Raw genomic sequence first — 21147 nt, 5'->3', positions numbered from 1 at the left:
GAGGGAGGAGGGACAGCGCAGAGCCCAGCGCAGCCTACCGGGTGCCCACTCCCATTGCGCTCGCCGCTCGTGCGCTCTGCTCTCGCTCCGCGCCCCCGCGAGGTGCATTCCCTAGGATCGTCGTGGGGCGCACGTCGTCAAGACAGGGCCGCTGCCCCACCCCAGCGCCGGAGTCCAGATCTGCACATCAGTGAGCACAAGAGTTGGGAACTAAAACGAACCGGTCACAGAGCAATGGCAGTGGGCTGGTCCCTAGAGAGGGCCTCCGGACGCCCCGCCTAGGGTGGCAGGGGGTTCCTTAGCTTCGGGATGCTTCATCCCGACTCTCCTGGGACTACTTGAGATTTGGCTCCTTGCTGTGGAACGCCTCCCGAATCTTTTCTTTTCTTAGCTGGCCCCGGAAGCCCAGCTCTCAGGGTCTCTGGGAGACTGGGCCAGCCAACTACAGCTGGATTCACCAGGGGCCGGGCAGGCAATGTCCTTGGCCCTGGGATGACCCGCCTGATTCCTGGGCTCGGGGAGTCAGGAAAGTCTGCCCTCCAGTCCGCGCTGCTGCAAAGGATGATTCCTCTGCGGGCAGTTTACACTTTGTAATACGTTTCTGATGCCTTTTGTGTGGGGTTTGAGGTGTATGAGAGCATTTCTTTATTTCTAGGGTCATCTGCTTTTCCTGGGGAGTCGCCACAGGCACATTGACGGCTGGCGTTTCTCTGTCCTGTATTCCCTTGAGTCTCCTCGCCTGGCTGCGAATTCGGATAAGTTCTTCCCGCTGAACTCTTGGGTTCCCCAGCGGAGCTTTCTTAGCTCCCCCCAAAACCGGGTAAGCAATTCACTCTCAACCCTTCTCTTTCCCGGGATGTGAGAGGCGAGATTGCCTGCAGTCCTGCACCTCCCAGGCAAGCGGGAGGTGCGCGCATTATGGGCAAATGTTTGAGTTCTCATTAAGACCGAAGAAAAAGCAACACTCCCTCCTCCTGAGAGAACAGAGAGCCACATTCATTCGCAGAAACGTCTTGAAGATCAGGTTTGTGGACTGTGCCTGTGTGCCTTGTGCGGTCAGGTGTCTGGTGCCGGGGGCTCCCCCAGGTTTAGTGTCAGGGACTCCAGGGACTAGGTCTGTTTCTTAATGTCCTCCGTTTTCTCTGCCGATTTGTCTTCCTGGCAAGAATGTTCTGTTGAAGCACTTCAATTCAGTGGGTCTTGTCTCACAGTGCTTTGTTTAGAGGAAGGTCAAAGCTATCCTGTTGGACTTGGCTCCCAATGCAGGTACCAGAGCAGGTGAATGGACAACTGCTCCCAATGCTGGTGAATGGACAACTGCAGGCCCTGAACTGAGGTCCACCCAGAAACCACTCCTTAGGATGCTTGTTCTAGGATACTTTTCCGTTTCTGTGCCTCCGATTCACTGTGCAGGCAACAGGAAAGAGACAAGACTGTTGAGTCTTTTCCTAAAACATTTACTTTTTTTCTGCCATCCTACTGCCCAATACACTGTCCTTAAAACTGCATTAAAATCATATTTAATTGTCCTCGTTGGCCAGCTATATCATAACTAATATTCCTTTGTGATTTAGTCTAATATACTGGCCTGTTACTGAATATGCTTCATTTTGGCTGGAGAGACTTCTTTTCCCAGCTCCGACATACACACACACACACACACACACACACACACACACACACACACACACACACATTATCAAGAACAAATCGAGATGCTTGTAAATGAAGTTGCCCAGTGATGGGATTGTAACCCCAACACCTTGAAATGCTGGGCAAAGTGGAGATGGAGAAAGACCAGCCCAGTCCATTAATATTCTGGGACCTCTAAACTCCAAGAAGTGGGTAGAGTATTCCATTTTGTGTTTTGAGTTAGGGGGGGGGTGCTTATTTCTCACCTTTATTCCCCTGTAAAAAGCAAAGTTCTCTGAAAACCAGCTCAGAGCACATTCATGACTGCCACTGAAGAAGCTTGATGTCAGGTAAGATGGGCTCTGTTCTCCTTTGCCTTGGTCAGTTCGGCTTGCCTGATTTGACTGGATGTTTGTATGTCACAAGTGGATCTGATGTTAAGAGAGAGCAACTGTGCTATTGTGCTTGGCACCAGTAGATTTGTCTGCAAGCTTTCTGAATTCCTCTTCCTGTCTTCCTCTATCTTACTTATTGAGGCAGATAAATGAAGGAGGAGGCGATTGGTCACCATGATTAATTGTATGTGTGAGTCACTTAGTAACCTTGAAGTTATCATTCATCCTAAGAGTGAAACATAAGCCCACCCCAAGTGAAATCCTCTCATCTGGCCTCGGTTTCCAGCAGGATCAGTTTGGAGTTCACTTGATGGTAGTTCTAGATTTGATCTTCTCCCTGAACTTATATTTTAGCATTCCTATTTTATATAGTGATTTTTTTACATTGAACTTATTATCAGAAAGAAATGACGAGCAGACCATGTGGTATTATCACATTTCTATACTAATATCAGGTGTCACAGGCCAAATTTTGTTTTCTTGTATCATTGTTCATAGTGTGGGATAAAAGAAAATAACGAAGCTGTTTGGCTAGTTCTTAGACTAGAAAAATCCAACGCAGAAGCTCAAGCTGTGAATGCATGAATAGCAGGTCTCCTTTCAGACAGTCTGTGAGTGTGAAGGACCTAACAGGCTTAGGTGAATGAGGTTCTGGGCAAGCACATATGGCTTGTCCTTGATTTAAGTTCATGAGGTCTATCTGGCCATTCACTGGATGGCATGACACAGAGCCAAAGTCTTTGATGATGAGCTCTGGTTCTGATGTTGGAGATGTGACCACAGGGTTTAGCATTCTGAAGCCAGCTGTCCCCTGATATCAGAATTCCTTCTTCAGGAGTTCCCTGGGGATGTGACCATGCACTTTGAATCAGGTTTATCATTTAGAAGAGTTTGGCATTGAGAAGTGTGAGAGAGAAAGAGAGACTGATTCCTAGCAGCCAAGAAACCACATCAACATTAACTGCACCTCTGGTTAGAAATTGTACAACCCAGCCACAAACACTCTGAGTATAGAAGAGCTCTGAATTCTTATCAAGAATTGAACATGCCATTAACAGATCCAAGTTCTTAGCTGTTGAATTCCCCTCTATTGTCTTATGTTAAGGCAGAAAGTCAGTTCAAACTAAAATGTGTATTGCAGGGCTCCTTGATTGATACTTATATTATTGTAGACAGTAATGAAAACCTCTGATAAATATCAGCCTATTATAATTATTAACAGGGTCACTCAAGAAGGTAACAGACTAAATTTAACTCCCAGTGGGAAACAAAGGGAGATGTGGCTATAATTACTAATTTTAAATTCAGAAAGACAGGATGATGCCCATATCAGAACACTAACTGCAACATTCACATTGTGAGCTACACCCTTCCATTTCTTCCTTAACTATCCTCAATGATTAACCAGAGAAAGTCTCAAGTTTCTTAGTCACCAGTGAGGAGCAGGATTAATTCTGAGGATGTATGTGTAGATCTCACTCTGTATCTCAAAGCTTAATTTTATTGCTACAAATAAACTCTTTATAAAACATAGGGGAAGTTTATGCATATTCTGAGTACTTGCCATTCCGAGTAACTGTGATTTTTATACAGGATCATTCATTCACTCAGTAAATATTCTTTTGCTTGTAAAAAATAGAATATAGGCTGTCTCTCCAGGAAGCTTCAAGTTTTTCTTATTTCATTCTTTCATTCATGCAACTGTCTAGCAAATCTCCTCAATTGTGTGTGGGTAATGCTCTGTGATGGTCTGGGGATAGCAGAGAAGGTGGAGCTATTGGTCCTTTCATCCAAAGATTGACAGTCCATCAAAGCGCACACACATGTAGATATAACTGGTATACTGAAATGTATAAATGCGTATGGAGAGAATGCAGAACATAGTTTAAGAATACAGAGCAGGGAGCCAGAAATTTGCATAGAGAAAGTAGGTGGGAATTATGAGATTAAACATAAGCACTGAAAATTTAACTGGGAGGTTTAGATCAGTTTGGTATGCCCGGAACATCATTCTTAGATGTAATAGGGCAGGGAGGGGGGAGAATACTGCATAAGTGACCTATGACTACATAGTAAAGAATATATAATGTGGAACAAATCTGTCTTTTACAATTTTTAGTCAAGATGGTGTATAAAATGTATGCACAAGAAAGCAACCTTTTCCCAGACACTGTGGCCGCTTGCACAAGATCTGCACAAGCTTAAGCCAGACAAAACGCTAGTGCAAAGGTGGAAAGTGGGCACAGAGTCCCACCCTAGATAAAAGTGTTTGCAGACTATAGCCACTGGAGAGGGAAACTCAGATTTCTTCAATGGAGTGACACCGGGTATATCAACCACACTCCAGGGCAGGCCTCATGGCTGGGAGCATTTAGCCAACACAAAACAAACTCTATGGTTTTTTATTTCTTTTTTTTTAAAGAGAAGGAACATGATGTTGGATGAACTGTGGGGGTAGATCTGGGAGATTGGAAATAATATAATAAAAATATACTGTATGAGATTCCCAATGAGTAATTAAGATAGGAAAATAATGTGTATGATTGTATGCACATATTGGTAATATTTTATCTTTTCCTGTATGTAGTGCATTATTAGTGACTGTTTGCTGAATGAATGTAGAAAAGAATTGCTTTTCTGCACCAAACAATAGCCTTAACCCTAATTTGTATGATGGGCTGTTTTTTTTAACTTTAATCTACTTTTAATATCATTATTGCCTCTTACTCCAGAAACCATTTGTCCCTATTAAAGATTTTTCTTGTACTCTAGCAGTTCATCACATGATGGATTATATTTCTGGCTCTATTTACTGGTAGATCATCATTCTGATTATTAATGAACAAATTCTTAGTGAGCATATTAGCCATACAATATATGTAGCTGTCATCCAGAAATTGGTTTCTTAGCAGTCATGTTTTTGGAGACCCATCATAAAATCTGATGTCACGGTAGAGTGCAATGTTGTCTTAGTCATCAAAAATGGATTATGTGGCAAGAGCAAAGTTCACTATGAGTGTTTGTCCACTGTTAGTGTCAAATGCCTACGGCATCAGCAAGGGTAAAGGCAGCCGCTGTGGTTATTCCGTGACTCTTACAGTCACTGTCACAGAGAAGAGGGGTGTGGCAGCTCTTATTCGTGTCACATATTTCCTGTCATGACAGGTGTCATAATTTCTACATTTCTTCAGCACCAAACAGTGATATGGTGAGCACTGTAAATTCAGACAAGGTAGGAATACTACAAGAGACACAGAAGGGGGGAGGCCTGGAACTTTTCCTCACCAGTGATTCGAGGTTTCGAAGGATCTCTCCTCCATTCTCAGCCTCCGGAAGAAAAGAAATACGATGAACATAGGATTTAAACACATAGGGATGTAGACATTGATTCCAGGCCTGCCTCTAAGTTCATGGGTGACTTGTAACACCTGTTTATAAAAGGAAAGAGTTAATAATAACTACCTTTAAGAGCCATAAAGACAAAGAAACACATGGGAACAGCCCTCCTGTCTCCCTGTACATCTCTCTCCCTCTCCCTCTCCCTCTCCCTCTCCCTCTCCCTCTCCCTCTCCCTCTCCCTCTCCCTCTCCCTCTCCCTCTCCCTCTCCCTCTCCCCCTCCCCCTCCCCCTCACCCTCCACCTCCACCTCCACCTCCACCTCCACCTCCACCTCCACCTCCCCCCCTCCCCCCTTCTCTCTCTCCCTGAACTAGTACATCTTGCTCCCTAGCTGCTGCCTTTCCCACTGCTTTGTCTAGCTCCACTTTCTCCCAGAGACACCCAGGGTTTCCCTCCCTGTTCCCATCATACTCTGCATTCTGCCCTTCTATACATCCCCCTGCCTCTTTCCTCTACATCACAGAATTCTTCTGCATGTTGTATCCCTGCAGGTCAGCCCACAGCACTGAAATAAGAAGGAACAAAGAACAGGTAATTATGGCTCAATGAGTCTCTGGCCAAGACCATTTCTTTCTGCGAATGAGTAAGGCAATGAGCTTATAGAAAAGATCACTCTTTATTTCCTCTCTCAAACCATATTTGTTTATATTTTAGAAGAATATATAACTATTTTGCATAGGTCACCTATACAGCAGTCTGTTTTCTACAAATAATTTTCAGTTATTTTTCAATTTTGTCTTCTTAGAGGTCGAAGTTGAAGTATGTTCTTGGGGAACTGAGCCAACGCTTGTTTTTTCCTCCATATTGCAATGGCAGAGTCTGGTCTTGGGTTATTATCTAAAATGACAACAAGCTGCTGAGGGCTTCATTTCCTCCCACACTCTATAGATAGCCTGATGTATCATTTTGTTCAGGATTACAAGGGATATGTTGCTATTTTCTTTGTAAGCAAGACTTTTGAGCTCCTGAGAGAGACAGAGACAAAGAGACAGAGAGAGAATACAGGCAAGTTCTACTACTCTGTGCTCACACAATGGATAAGCAGGACTTCAGAAGTCTATTGTGAGAACACACTTTTCTAGTGAAGAATTAGCATCCTCTCTCTATTCCCCGCCTTTGTGCTTTAGGTAGCGATCCAGGCAAAAGAATATCCATCTCATTGTAGGGATGATGACATTTATAATTTACATCTCGAATCCGACTTGTCTAGTCTGCATCATTTCAGGGTACCTTTCAGCACCTTTGTATGATCAGTGGTGACTGGAAAACACACTTCTCAAATCAATACTCCCAAGTATCTAATTTACAGCTATATCTGGAGTTGACTAGATTCATTTATTAATCATTTACTAGCCCCTAGTTTCAAAGAATTCTGACCCTGGGCTGCAGAGGACATTGTAGGGTGATGTTTGTTCTCCTACCACACTGGAGAATTTGCCCAAACCTGGATGATCCAGAGATGGTGACTGGATAGAGTTTGTGAGAAGCCTGAGTGCTTTGATTTGTATAACTTGCTGTTTGCAGCCTGTGTGTTTTCTTTTGCTGCCTAGGTAACGATTCTATTTCTGTCTAGTTTATCTACTACTGTTACTTCCTAGGTCTCTGAACCTGAACCTTAGTAGCTATTGTGGGGTTTCCATAAGCTTCTTAAAGTCCACCTGCTCTGTAGGACTATGATGTTTTCACAGTGCTACCTTTGCCTGGGCATTTAAGCTATAGGACTTTAAATACTGTAGCTGCTTCTGAAGACAACAGATGATAGCAGGGACATACCTGATTCTCTGATCCAGAGGGCCCACGGACATTCAATTCGGTGGATGGTAACGGCAGTGGACTCATGAGTAAGGCTCACTGGTTCCTGGTTCCCAGACAGGATTCTCTTTACTGAGGGCCGTCCTGCAATCATTCATGGCAGGCACCTGTGCAGTGAGTAGGGACATTGAGAGCTAATGGTAGCAGCAGAGAACTGAGCTTTCGATGGCCACTGAAACGCCCTGCTCTCATCTGTGTATCTCTTTTGAAGCTTCTCACACTTGGGCTGAATGTCAGCTTACTTCCTAAGCATTTTCTTTTCTTGAAATCTTACAAAAAATCATGAAAACTTGCAAGAGTCCTGATAGTGAACACCCATACGCAGATTAGAGAAACTAGTTTGTTTTTTCCTAAGGCACTGACACATTTGATCTATTATATTTCTATGCGTGAGAACACGCATTCACTCTTATGTTGCCTGAAGATTACCTGATAATATGGCTAGCTATTTCAACATAATAGCTCCTAAGAATACTCTCTTACACTACATTTGGAACTTTCCTACTGATGTAATCTAACATGTATTCCTTATTCAAATTCCTCAGTTTGAGCCATCTCACATGTTTAGTTCAGGCTGGACTTGAACCTATAACCCTCCTGCCCAAGTCTACATAGTGTGGGGATGACAGATGTCTTCCACTATCTTGCATCTTTAATGTCCTTTATAATAATGCTTTTTTTAAAATTTTAATTTATCTAAAATCCATTGAGAATTCTGCGTTACATGAAGGGTAATAAATGTTGAGATCTGGGTCTTTCCTTTTGCTCAGTATTCAGATGAAATAAATCACTTCATATGACGAAAACTGAATGCTTCCAAAAAACTTAGCTGGTGCAAGCTGGCAATTACTAAGCATTATTCTTCTTAAATGCCCATTTTTTTCCACAAAAAGCTTCATCACACTTTGAGTGTCATCCATAGAGGGCTGGAAGAATGAGGGAAATCATTCTTGGCAAAATTGATCTGAACGTGTTATACTAAATACTTGGCTAATATCCAGATAACACGTGCAATTTATATAATATGTAATCAACTCAGTTCTACTTGTAGCTGCTTTTCCAGAGACGATGATTCATAAACTCAAGTAAATGTTAGAGCTAAGTTTTAAGTACATTAAGTCAAAGACTCTGTGAGCTGGGATCTCTGTTGAGAAGTGCAAGATCCACCACATTTATACACCCTGGTGGTGCTTCAATACTCTGTCTGAGGCTTCGCTTTAAGCAAACGCAGAAATGTATTTGTAAAGATATGGAAATGAAAAGCGTCCTGGTAAACTCTTTTGTTAATGCTAAAGCTCTCTGTAGACAAGCTGTATTATCTCCTGTCTTTCAATTTGTGCTTATGCATGTAATGTGATGGATCAGTTATGACTTTTAGACTGTAGGGTATTGTTATAAGCAAAACTAGAGAACTAGATATATTTGATAATCTGCATCTCTTCTCTGCGCCTCAATTATCAAGGTATTTTAAATGGACATAAATTTGGAGTCTTGGTTAGAATAAATGAACTATTCAATAGCCATACATTCTGTGTACTGGAAACACACACATACACACTCAAATAACAGCACACATTTTAAAGGACCACACACAAACAGAAAGGTATTCATTAAATATCGTACCTGGGATGTACATGGAAGAAATACAGGGAAATGGAGTGCAAGGAGATCAAGATCACAATAAGCTATGGACTAAAGAGTGTGCCTGTGTGCCTATGTGTGTGCCTGTGTGTGTGTGTGTGTGTGTGTGTGTGTGTGTGTGTGTGTGTGTGTGTGCGCGTGCGTGTGTGTGTGTGTGTGTGTGTGTGTGTGTGTGTGTGTGTGTGAATTTCATACTATAAAATTATTTTAACTGAGAAAGGACAGAACCTCATTCCACTCCTACCACAGCATGGCTTAATGTGAATTCTTAAAAACACATTCAGAGCCCGGCATTTGTGGTGCTCACCTTTAATCCCAGCACTTGGGAGGCAGAGGCTGACAGATTTCTGAGTTCAAGGCCAGCCTGGTCTACAAAGTGAGTTCCAGGACACCCAGGGCTACACAGAGAAACCCTGTATCAAACAAACAAACAAACAAAAAAACCCACCACACATTCAGATTTTATAAAGGTATGTAAGATTTTTTTGTATACTAATACTATGGTTTAAATAATCGTAGCAACTTTGATGTTAATTTTTTTTTTCTGAACACACCTCTAAAAACCTGAAATTTCTCAGAGGTGGGTGTGAGGAGAAAACAGAAGAAAAGCACGTTTTTAAAATGGTGGCAGCATCTTGAAAGGCAATCTTGGCCTCAACAGTCCTCTCCCAGGTTTGTCACAGCTTTGCCTGTGACCAAGTCATTACCTCCCGCTTAGCTTTTTCTGCAAATGCTCCCTTTAGCTGTGACCTTTCTTCCCACTCCCTGAAGCGACTGCCATCACTCAGCTGCTTCCTATCCAGTCCCTCTTCCACTTGACCTTGAAGATGCTGCTTTTTCTCATTTGATGTGGTCCAGGCACTGCATGTGAGGTGGGCCCACTTACAAGTGTGGGAATTTTTTTCTTGATCTTTCCCCAAACACATGAAAGAATCATAAAAAACGCTATGCCTGAGATAACCTGGGGGGTGGGGAGGGCTTATTTTTTAATCTAAGCAGTTGCCTATTTAAATCGCCCATCTGTCTTATTGCAAAACTCTAGTATTTGGAAATAATTATTCTTGCCAAGGCAGTGATTTAGATAGAAAATCTTTTCATGGAGCATAAATACACTAAAAATTTATTAAGAGTAATAGTTTCATCTTCTCTCCTAACACATTGTTATATAAATGCAAAGGACTCATACCCAGGTAGTTTTTGAGAATGTATAAGGTAGAAATTAAACAATATCCCTTCGTAACACTCCCGTGTTTTTATAACATCTCTGATTCCATTCTGTTTGCATATCAAAAAGTATATTTTTGATATTCTATCTTAAATGAATAATTAAATTTCTAAAGTATTTAGGATAGAATCCATTGTCTAAGAAAGCATTATTGATCTTCTTATTAACTTTTAATACTATTTTTATTCTTTTAAAGTGTGTATCTTTGTGAGTATTTGCACATGAGTACAGCCTGAGGAGGCCAGAAATGTGAGATGCCCTGGAAATGGAGTTACAGACAATTGCCAGTCACATGACATGGGTGCTGGGAACCAAACTCAGATCCTCAGCAAGAGTAGTGCATGCTCTTAACCACTGAGCCGTCTCTCCAGACTCCACGTTTATTTGCTTGTCTATTCATTCATTCATTCATTCATTCATTTCTGAGTAAACGTCTTGACTCCTAAAATGCCTTCCGTAGATAAAGAGATTTGGTTGAAAGGGATGCACTGAAGCCAGATCGGATCCGGAGTTGCCCTAGAACTCATTTGAAAATTAAATCACTGACCCAAAGCTTTCCCATTGGCATTGCAAGAGTACAATGGGAAATTTTCTGATCACTCATTTGACATGAAAAACTGGGTATTTTAATTTTCCATTGTACCTTATCCAGTAGGAACCCATGACTTCCAGTGAACTGTGCAGAATTCCCAATCTCTCCCCATAGGGTGTCTGTCCCTCTAGGTCACTGGTTCCCAGCCTTCCTATGCTGTAACCCTTTAATTCAGTTCCTCGTGTTGTGGTGACCCCCAACCATACATTTTTGTTGCTGTTTCATAGCTGTAATTTTGATACTGTTATGAATATGTTGTAATGTAAATACAATATATTCATAACATTTTTGGAGACAGAGGTTTGCCAAAGAGGTTGCAACCTATAGGTTGAGAACCATTGATATAACTCAATGGCTGATAGTCCCTAGATGCAGTCTATTTCCTTAGCTGGGTTTTGATTTTTATTAGACAGATACAATGAATCATGACGAAAGTTCATGCAGAATTTTACACACATACTGTTCTGATAAGTAAGAACACTTCTCAAATGGGAAAACATGTGGATCGCTGAATCAGCTTTGAGTAAGCACAGCTCATTATATCAAAGTAAACTTTACTTTGATGACTGCAAGCCTAGGTCTGTGTTTGCCACTGAATGCAAATAAGGATTTTCATTTAGAGAGAGTGGTGGGGAGAATGATGGTCAGCACCCCCCCCCCCCTCTATCTTATAGGACCTAAAGGCCAAGAGGCCGAGAAAGCATTTCAAGAGAAGGTAATTACAAAAGGATGGAGGAATGGCTGGAAGCCACAGTCTTATAAAACACATCCTTCTTTTTTCTAATAAGCTGAAGACAGCTTTACTCAGATGGAGTAAAATCTTTTCTAGATCCTGGTTGTTCCCAATGTCCTGCAGAGAAGGATAACTGATACATCACCTGAAACCATCAAGTGTTACAGTATCAGATTTTGCATCAGTGTGTGTGTGTGAGAGAGAGAGAGAGAGAGAGAGAGACAGAGACAGAGACAGAGAGACAGAGAGAGAGAGAGAGAAAGAGAGAGAGAACTCTGCTCACATGAGAACCTTATCACACAGTTCTAACCTGCTAATGTCCTGGAAGGATCAGCTTTTGGTATCATACAGCAGGACTCGGTAGGGATGAAATGTTGGCATGACCTTGATGATCATAATAACTGAGTCACCAAGGAATGAGTGCAAGGATACAAAGTAGCTTGTCCTTGTTTTCTACAACAAAACTTTAAATACCTCTTATCCACATAGAAATCCCAGTGGCAGCCTCAGAGCCCTGCATTCCTGAGCCACACTGGAAGCTGACCTGCAGGCTGAATTTCCTAAATCCCTGCGTTAGAATTCAGGGCAAACCAAGTCTCAGCTCACTACCACCTTTCCTCCACAGAGCTCCAATGTGTGGTGTGAGAGAACACTGAGATGAGGGCTGGCCAAAGCTTCTTTTCGGAAGGGATGTAGGGATGAAGGCACACACTACAGTTAGGTTCTTCCAAATCATCTCCATCCCACCAACATGGAGCTGTACGCCAGCTCTCGGGAGCTAAGACAGGGGAATTGTTCATTCAAAGCCAACCCAGGCAGTATAGTGAGACGCTATCTCAAAAGATAAAGGAAAAAGTGAATTTACAACCTTTACAACCACCTCATGGGAAAAAAAAGTATCCACTGTCCAAGAGGCTGGGCGTGGTCCCAAGCAAATAAACATCTTTTCTTATATGTGCTGTCCTGCCTCCCCACCCCTATACCACTGGGCTCGTGGAGAGAGATAGACTGCTCCAACTTGCTCACTTTAGTAGCCTTTGGTATGTTTCTTCCCAAGACAAAGTTTTATTCCAAGAAACAAAGAAAGAATTGGTTGACCATGAACCATCTTATTTTCTCCTCTCTTCGTTTTCGTTTTTGTCTTTATTAAAAAGTCTGTTGTTTGAGAATGACACATGGAGGGACTCATGGCTCCCGCCGCAAATGTAGCAGAGGATGGCCTTATTGGACATCAGTGAGAGGAGAGGCCCTAGGTCCTGAGAAGGCTCGATGCCCCAGTGTAGGGGAATGTCAGGACAGGGAAGGGGGAGTGGGTGGATTAGTGAGCAGGGGGAGGGGAATAAGATAGGGAGTTTTCAGAGGGGAGACTAGAAAAGGGGATAACATTTGAAATGTAAATAAAGAAAATATCTAATTAAAAAAAACAACAGAAAAAATCAGAATCTGCATGAATCTAAGTATGACCTAAGTATGACTTGAGGTGAGTTGACTTGGGGCTGCTGTTGCTGCTCCAAGACAGGTCCAGGCTATGCATTTAAGAAGAGGTCACTTTCTGCTTTGCCTTGACCTCATCATTGAGGAAGAGCTGGGAAGTGCTCTTCTGAGAGCTCTCCTGGATTCCGTTTCCACAGTGACACCTCTCAGGACATGAAACAGGGCTGAGTTTACTTACCGCCAGCTTTATACACTCACCACTGGATAAAGCGTTTGCCAGGGAAAAACTTCAATAGAGAAATGAGAACTGATGTAACCAAATTAAAAGCATCTCCAACGTTACACATACTCAATTGTGTCAGGGAAGAACAATGGATCAAATTTGGGGTGCTGTCATTTTACATTTAAGAAGCAATCTGGAAATGGCACTCAATTTGTAATACTAGAAAGACAGCTTTCAAAGCGGAAGACGTTTCACTGTAAAACTGAAGGAAGACACAGACTTTTCTGCTTTATTTTCCACCACTGTCCAAAGGCCACATGGGAGACTGGGAGTTTCACCCACAGCTTCTTGGTGTTTTCTCTAAGCTGTTCTATAGACAGCTGAAGCTTCCTGGGAAGAAGGTGACCTTCAGGACAGTTACCCTGACAGGAAAGACCTTTGTTATGACAGCATCTCTAGACAATTGCCAGCTTTGCCACCGGCATCCTGGTACCACAGTAGTGTTCCTGTGCTTCCAGCCACTGCATTAGAAAACTATACTAATTTCAGTGGCAGAGAAAAGGCAACTTGAGGAAAACCAGCCAATTCTGGCTAAACCCGTGACCTTATGTCAGACCTGTGAGATTGTCAGAGACCACAAAGCATCACTGTCTTTCTAGGCCTGATGAAAGAAACTTTCCACTTACTCATATTTTACCTAGGAAGATCTCTCTCTCTCTCTCTCTCTCTCTCTCTCTCTCTCTCTCTCTCTCTCTCTCTCTTTCTCCCTCCCTCTCCCTCTCTGTCTGTCTGTCTCTCTCTGTGTCTCTCTGTCTGTCTCTCTTCTCTCTGTCTCTCCTCTCTCTCTCTCTCCTTCCTCTCCCTCTCTCTGTCTGTCTGTCTGTCTGTCTCTGTGTCTGTCTGTCTCTTCTCTCTGTCTCTTCTCTCTGTCTCTCTCTGTCTCTGTCTCTCTCTGTCTCTCTGTCTCTCTCTGTCTCTCTCTCTGTCTTTCTCTCCCTCCCTCCCTTCTCTGGGTACTTCTCTCGAACTGTGTAGCTACACACTCTGAGTAAACATCAGGGTCTTTGCAGCCCAGTTTTTCTGTGAAGTGGGTCATCCTTACCCTATCTGCCCTGGAAAGTGTCTGAGGCATAGAGGGTGCCCAGTCACTACCGTCTTTGCTCATTTCAGAAGAGGAATGCAGTGCAGGTTTTCCTACCAGAATGAAGAGCAGAAGCTACGAGGTGGAGCTTCACAGAAGCCTGAAGCTAGGACTTACCTTCTTTCTATAACTCTTGTCCTTGTCAAATCTGCTGGCATCTACGCATGCCCTGTTTCCTAAGCTACACTTTGATTGCCCCCGGATATCTGATACTTTTCTGGTGTACTCTATCAGGCGTCTATCCTAATTTTCTATTCTTTAATCATGATGCCTCTGAGACCCCCTTCCTCTACCCCCAGAAATGAATGGCTGTATCGTGTGAGAGCTGTGAAAAGTCTGGGGTTTCCAACATCAGCGTGACACATTGGCACCCCCCCTCTGCAGTTCCTTTTACCATTTTATTTTGTAAAGATTATCAGGAGCCTGGAAACGCCTAATAGAATTAAAATCACCAGGCAAAGCAGAGTGACGTCTATTTATTTTTGGAACTCATAAGACATAGTTCCTGGCCCACTGTGAGGTGCTCACCAAGACTCATTGCTCTGTGTAAAACCTCTGACAGAGACAGGGACCTCCATGAGGTGTCTCCTTTCTGGGTATCATCAGTCCTGGCCACAGAAGTAAGTGTGGCCATTGGGCGTCTCTCTTATGTACATGTGTTTAGGGATGAATATTTGGTATTGGGTAGCTCAGGAAACTCATCTATGGATAAGACTCGTTCCTCTGTCTCAGCAGCCCTGGGTCCCCTGTATCTCTTCATCTTGGGTTGTGGTCTTATGAGATTTCCCCACCCACATTAGCGAATCAGTTGGTGTTGTCACTGTGTAACTTTCCTGTGTGCAGTTTCCCTGCCATATACAGAAGACAGCGCCTCAGCGGACACCCTTGTCCTCTGCCTCTTTCTCACAATCTTTCTGTTTCTGCAATGTTCCTGGGCCTTCGGCTCAGGGGTTTAACTATAGAAGTGGCAACCGTGACTATGCACCCCCTGGTCTCTTATTCTCTGAATTTTGAGCAGTTTGTGGATCTCTGTGGTAACCTCCAACAGAAATATACTTAAGGAAATGCTGTGCCTGTTTGCTTACACGCTAATGAAGCTAGCATACTCCTTATGTACTAATTCACTTTAGGGATTCCAGTCCCCTTCAGACTTTCAATCAACTGCTAGGAATGTAACCACCATGATACTGAAAATTCCTTTTTTTTTTTTTCTGAAAGTCATGGTTTGGGTAGATATGTAAGGAATAATGAGTAATTTGAGTCTCAGACAGAACTCTTGTGCCAGAGTAAACCCTGTATCTTCTCCACCATTTGGAGGGAAGCCAACCCCTTCTAAGCTACGTGTATACAAAAATACTCAATATAATAAGTATATGAATTACCCTTAAAGAAGAAACACACGAGAATGGCCCACGATTGCATGCTGATGAAATTTTATCAATAAATCAAAACATTAGACAAAAGGCACACGCTAGGTCCCGTGTTGGTTGGGGGTGGGGTTGATTCTTGTGGAGGAGGGGCTTCTGGACCTGAAATCTGGTTTCCACCTCAGAGCATCCACTTGGCGTGTCCACCAGAAGCACAATGGGGCACAACAGATGTACATTCTTTCTTTCTCTTTTCTCTTGAGTTCCTTGGAGAAACCTGGCACGTACAATTCTGGAAAGGGAAAATCGAAGCTTGTTTTTATATCTCATTTATGCTGAAAGGACATAAATATTGTTTGTTTCTTGGGGAATTGTTTCATTCTATTCCTTCCCTGGTGGGTTTCATAATTAAGCCTCCCTGAAAGAAAAACTAAAAATGAGATTACAGATGTGTTATTTCCTTGCACTGAGCTGTGTGTGTTATTGTTTCTGCAGTCTCCGTGGACAAGTGATCCCTGCTGTTGCTGCCTTTGTTTAAAAACCAAGACGGTTTGTTGTGCTGACATCCTAGCCTGTGATTGCTGCTGCTGCTGCTGTCATGATCGAGCAATGTCAGTTTCGCCACTCTTAAGCCCTGTGTGAACCGCGGACTCCGGACGCGGACGCGAACACGGACTGGACGCGGACCAACGTTTGAGCGTGCCTGCTCACACCTCCCCTCTTCGTAGAGATGTCGGAGGCTGACTCATCATCTGGATTTGCCGGAAGTGTGGAGAATGGAACTTTCCTGGAGCTGTTTCCCACATCGCTGTCCACGTCGGTGGACTCGTCCTCGGGCCACCTGTCCAACGTCTACATCTATGTCTCCATATTCCTCAGCCTCCTGGCTTTCCTGCTTCTGCTGCTGATCATTGCTCTTCAGAGGCTGAAGAACATCATCTCTTCCAGCTCCTCGTACCCGGAGTATCCTAGTGACGCTGGGAGTTCTTTCACCAACCTAGAGGTGTGTAGTATCTCCTCTCAGAGGTCGACGTTTTCAAACCTCTCATCCTGAAGGAAATATTCCAAATGAGAATGGCTTTGGTTTCTCCGTACTGGAGGTATTGCTTCATGAAAGAAATGAGCATCAGGGCAGACCTGTTTTCCTCCTTCGTTTTTAAATTTCTTTTCTCCTGAGTATATGCTTCTTTTGTGAAGAGAGGAGCCATGCTGGTGGAAATGCAGGTAAACTTTGAGGCATGGGATTCCACACAAAGTTCATGGGTCACCTGAAGCCTGCTCAGCACTGTGTTGGGCACCACGGACTCAGACTACAGGGGAGACTGGGAAGAGACACTTCCACCCTGACTCTCTTACAAAAGACCGGGCACTGGAGACGAGCAGAAACTGGAAAGCCAAGTAGAGACTGTTTAGAAGATATTTTCTGTATTTAAAAGATAAAGCAGAGACGGGGGGGGGGGGGGGGGGGGGAGGGAGAGGGAGAAGGAGAGGGAAAAGAGAGAGAGAAATTATATTTAACATATAACATTTCCAAAGGGAGGTTAAAATTGGCTAAATGTTTTTATTTAATTTCACCTTAGCAAATGTCACGCATGATGAGGACTGTTCCAGGGGCGTGGAAAGCTTTGGCGACACAAGGAAAGTGTGTCATGAGGCAGTTGGCCCTGCTTTCTGCTCCTGGGTTTCCTCCTGGCTTGTGTTGCAGCCAGATTGCTCTCCGGCTATGGAATCCTTTGTGACGGTCACTGTTGCTATTACTAAGTGAAGCCCAGAAGAGGCCCAATTCATTTTAATTTCCTCACTATGGTTTCCATCCAGTGGGAATTAAATATAAAGACATATTCGTTGAGTTGCATTTTATACAGTGATATTCCTAGCACTCGTGTGCTCCTTCATTTCCATCCTTTAAAGCTTTGCTGCACAATAACATGGCCTCTAAGGTGTCAGTGTGTGCTCATGTGATTTCTCGATCCTTAGGGACAATGTCGCTAATAGTCGTGTCATCCTCCACACACGGGGCCTGTCTCTGATGACTTGTTCATGTTGACATAATGCTCTGGTTTTCTAAGCGGTGAGTTTATGCTAAAACTGCAGACATTGCAATTGGGTAGCTGCAGACACTGGGCGCTGCTATCCTGAGGCCACCCACGGGTGTCCATGAGATGAGGCACAGCTGTGAGCACAAGGCTGTGCAGGGAATTGATCAGAGCCAATGACAGCTTGTATGGATACGAATTTAAAATCAATGTGTAAAATAAATGGTCCACAGACTGAACTCTGAGCTGGGTAACCTGAGTGCCGCCGAGCCAACATACAGGTCTTTCTTAGGCAAAGTAGTTATTCCCTGCTCACAAAATGTGATAATCTCAAACACTGTAACTCCCACACATAAACACACCCAGCGGATAGGTTGTGCAGTCAGGACACCCTGGGGACTGGAATGGGAGAAAGAGTGAAACATTTTCCAGGCCCTGCCTGACATCCTAGACACGCTGAGGGTTTAAAGTGGTCAAGACTATCAAAGGCTGCTTCCTTCTTTTTTCTCCTCAGTCAGATCGGGACACACTTAGCTACTTACATTTCCAAAGTATCTACAGACACCATCAGACCAGTGCAGATGCTGCCCTACAACGTGTAGTGAAAAATCTTGTGTCAGCTGTCATGTAACGTGTGACTTAATACATATTAAAATCTTGGACTGGAGAGGTTCTGCAGTTTGGGTGCAAACTGCCATTCTCTGAGTGCACATTCTCTCTGTGGGCACATGGATGCGTGTAAATACGTACACGCGGTGTGTGCACAGACACGTGGATGCGTGCACAGGTTTTCAGGGAAACGTTGTGGGACAGCTATCAGGAATTCAGAAGCATCTGCAATGTCACTTATGCTCTTCTGATCATTTTGGTTCTTTGGGTAAAGAGATTCTAACAAATAAAAGGACAAACATCCCGAATGACAAGTCAACCTCGTCAGGTCCCGTCCTGCAGAGGTAACTTCATATTCTTTTCTCCTGGAATAGATTCAAAGACTTTAGACAGCAAAACTACCGAAGTCAAACTCACTTGCCTCTCTGCAGGTGCGCTGCCTAACTAGCCACATCGATTCTTGTGCCTGGAGATAGGCGGAGCAATTAGTAGCAGAACTCACCGGTGGAAAAGAGGCATCGCCACTAAGCATTGTAGAACTTGGGAGGAATCTGTCTTGTGGAAATGTTCAGAGAGACTGGAATACAGGTATACAAATAAAGAAGTGGAGTCTGTTGAAAGCCTGGCTTCCTATTTTGTTCAGCAATTTAGTCTCCTAGAGAAGACACTTTGCCTAAGAGTTCTAAGTATATCTATAGAATCTATAGCTACATAATATCCATATATTAAATGCCCATGGGGGTTGGAGAAATGGCACGGTGGATGAGAGAACATACTGATTTCCAGAGGATCAAAATTCAAGTCCCAGCACCAGCGTTGGATGGATCACAACCCCAGCTCCAGGGGATTAAATGCTATCTTCTAGCCCCTTCAGGCACTCACATACACATGGCAAACACAGGCATGTGCATGTATGTTTTATACAGTGTATCTGTGGAATGTGTGGACATACTTTTATCCATATCACCACTGATCTAAAGAAGGATCAACAATGTATAACCAGATGCCATCCTCTCCTCATGGTTGTAGGGACCACCCCCACCCCCACCCCCGTTGGCAGTGATTGATTCTCAGATTGGCCTAATGAGAAGACTGACATCACAAGGGTGCTTAGAAATTTTACAAGTTCCTACCAAATCAAGCATCTAAAACTCACAGGGGGCTCCAGGTGCCAAGGAGGAGAAGGGGGAGAAAGAAGGAGAGGAGGCAGGGGAGGAAGAGAGAGAAGCCAGGACACTTTTTTTCTCCACAAGCCCCAGGAATAAGGCAGTAAGCATGGCTCATGTATACCTGAGAAGAGAACTCTTCTCTACATCACTACCAACTGCAGCATCTCCAATCTGAACGTTGGTCTACCTGCCACTCCCTCACAGACCCACAGACACCCCCTCTCTGCTGGACTCCAGGCCATCTCCTAAACATAGGGAGATGCTACTATTGTGATGGTTCAGAAGAAAAGACAGGCGAGCAAGGTCTATCTCATTGTGCTCCTTGGTTCCTACAACTCTGCTTTCACAAGTCAAAGCTTGTGTAACAGACTAGAGGATTGTAGGGGGGAGAATGTGTCTTGTCTACTAAGACACCCACAGACCAGATAGTCAAACCTTCAAAGTCAAACACAAGCACCAGTTTCTGTTGGTGCCCTTGCCTTGACATCAGCCTCCCATCTGTCACCAACGCCAGGGATCACCTTCCTATTCTCCATTAACAAGGTCCCCTGGGGCCACCTCCATCAGTCCAATGCACAGCGCCTTAGCCTTTAGCCTTTAGACAGCCTGAGTATCCAAGGGAGACTGACTCGATTCTTAAGGTCCCTTTACCTCAATTTAACGGAGCTTTCAATGGCAAATGGAATATGCTAATTTCCCTCCATGTATATCCCTCCATTTCAGAATTATGCCCAAGCCACTAACACCTCATAAAACACTTCCTGCCAATACTGCTTTTTACTCTGACTCTGACCATTCTTCTGACTGCAGAGACCTCATCAAACCAGCCCGAATGGAGCTTTTCTTTTTTTCTTAGCTGAAGTCCACACTGCATAAGCAGTGTGCCATCCTGAACACTGTAAGAAAGGGTTAGCAAGTATTTATCAAATATGAGAGTGCATCCCTCAGTGCTGGACAGAGCAAACAGATACAGTTCCTGCACTCCCAAGACTCATGAGTGAGGGATGGAGGTACCCAGAGGAAAATGAAAAAACAAAAACAAAGCAAACAAACAAACAAACAAAAACCCTGGTGAATATAATTGAAGAGCACAGTCATGACAGGAAATGTCCCTAAAGGGAGTGTACTTGGGGAAATAGTTGAACGGCTTCTAAAAGTGTATTCTCTGAAAAGAGAAGAGAATACACGAAATCCCTGAAGTAGGGAGAGCCTTGGCTCTTGCGAGCAGAATAATTAGTGCTGGGGCCTGAGATGTGGTGTTGGGAGGTGGGCAAGACAAGACAAGCGGGGCTTATGAGATACATAATGGAATTTATGTTTAAGAAAGATTACTCCAATTTCTTCTGGGAAAGAGACCAAAGATGGACAAACAGTCCTATTCAGATGCATTCTGGGTGGGATACAGGAGTGGGTGGAGAGTTGTTCTGCCTGCTACAAATATCTGTTCATCTTCTAGCCATGGAGACAGACTTAGCTAAGACTGAGTTTATCACACAACCCATCCCTCCTCCACCACTTCTCTCTCTGTCTCTCTCTCTCTCTCTCTCTCTCTCTCTCTCTCTCTCTCTCTCTCTCTCTCTTTCTCTCTCTCTCTCACACACACACACACACACACACACACACACACACTTGCATTCCCTCCTCTCCTCTCTTGACTTGTCCCCATTTGGCCCTTATTTAAAGTCTTTCAATCATTTTCAGGCCACACTGAGACTCTTACTCCAGTATTTTTAACACGT

General features: G+C 43.7%; 1 protein-coding gene across 1 annotated transcript; it reads left to right on the top strand.

The window, feature by feature from the left end:
• Positions 1–39: 39 nt before the first annotated feature.
• Positions 40–18859, top strand: Sertm1 (serine rich and transmembrane domain containing 1). Its single transcript, NM_177854.4, has 3 exons — positions 40–190; positions 656–820; positions 16090–18859. The coding sequence occupies exon 3, from the start codon at positions 16325–16327 to the stop codon at positions 16646–16648; it is 324 nt and encodes a 107-aa protein (NP_808522.1). The 5' UTR covers positions 40–190; positions 656–820; positions 16090–16324; the 3' UTR covers positions 16649–18859.
• The last annotated feature ends 2288 nt before the right edge of the window (positions 18860–21147 follow it).

Source organism: Mus musculus, chromosome 3 (assembly GCF_000001635.26).
Source record: "Mus musculus strain C57BL/6J chromosome 3, GRCm38.p6 C57BL/6J".
Taxonomy (NCBI): Eukaryota; Metazoa; Chordata; class Mammalia; order Rodentia; family Muridae; genus Mus; species Mus musculus.
Note: the sequence above shows the minus strand (reverse complement) of the source record. Positions and strands in the feature narration are given on the sequence as shown.

Coding starts and splice junctions, on each gene's coding strand:
- Sertm1 (NM_177854.4), top strand. CDS start 16,325: ATGTCGGAGGCTGACTCATCATCTGGATTTGCCGGAAGTGTGGAGAAT.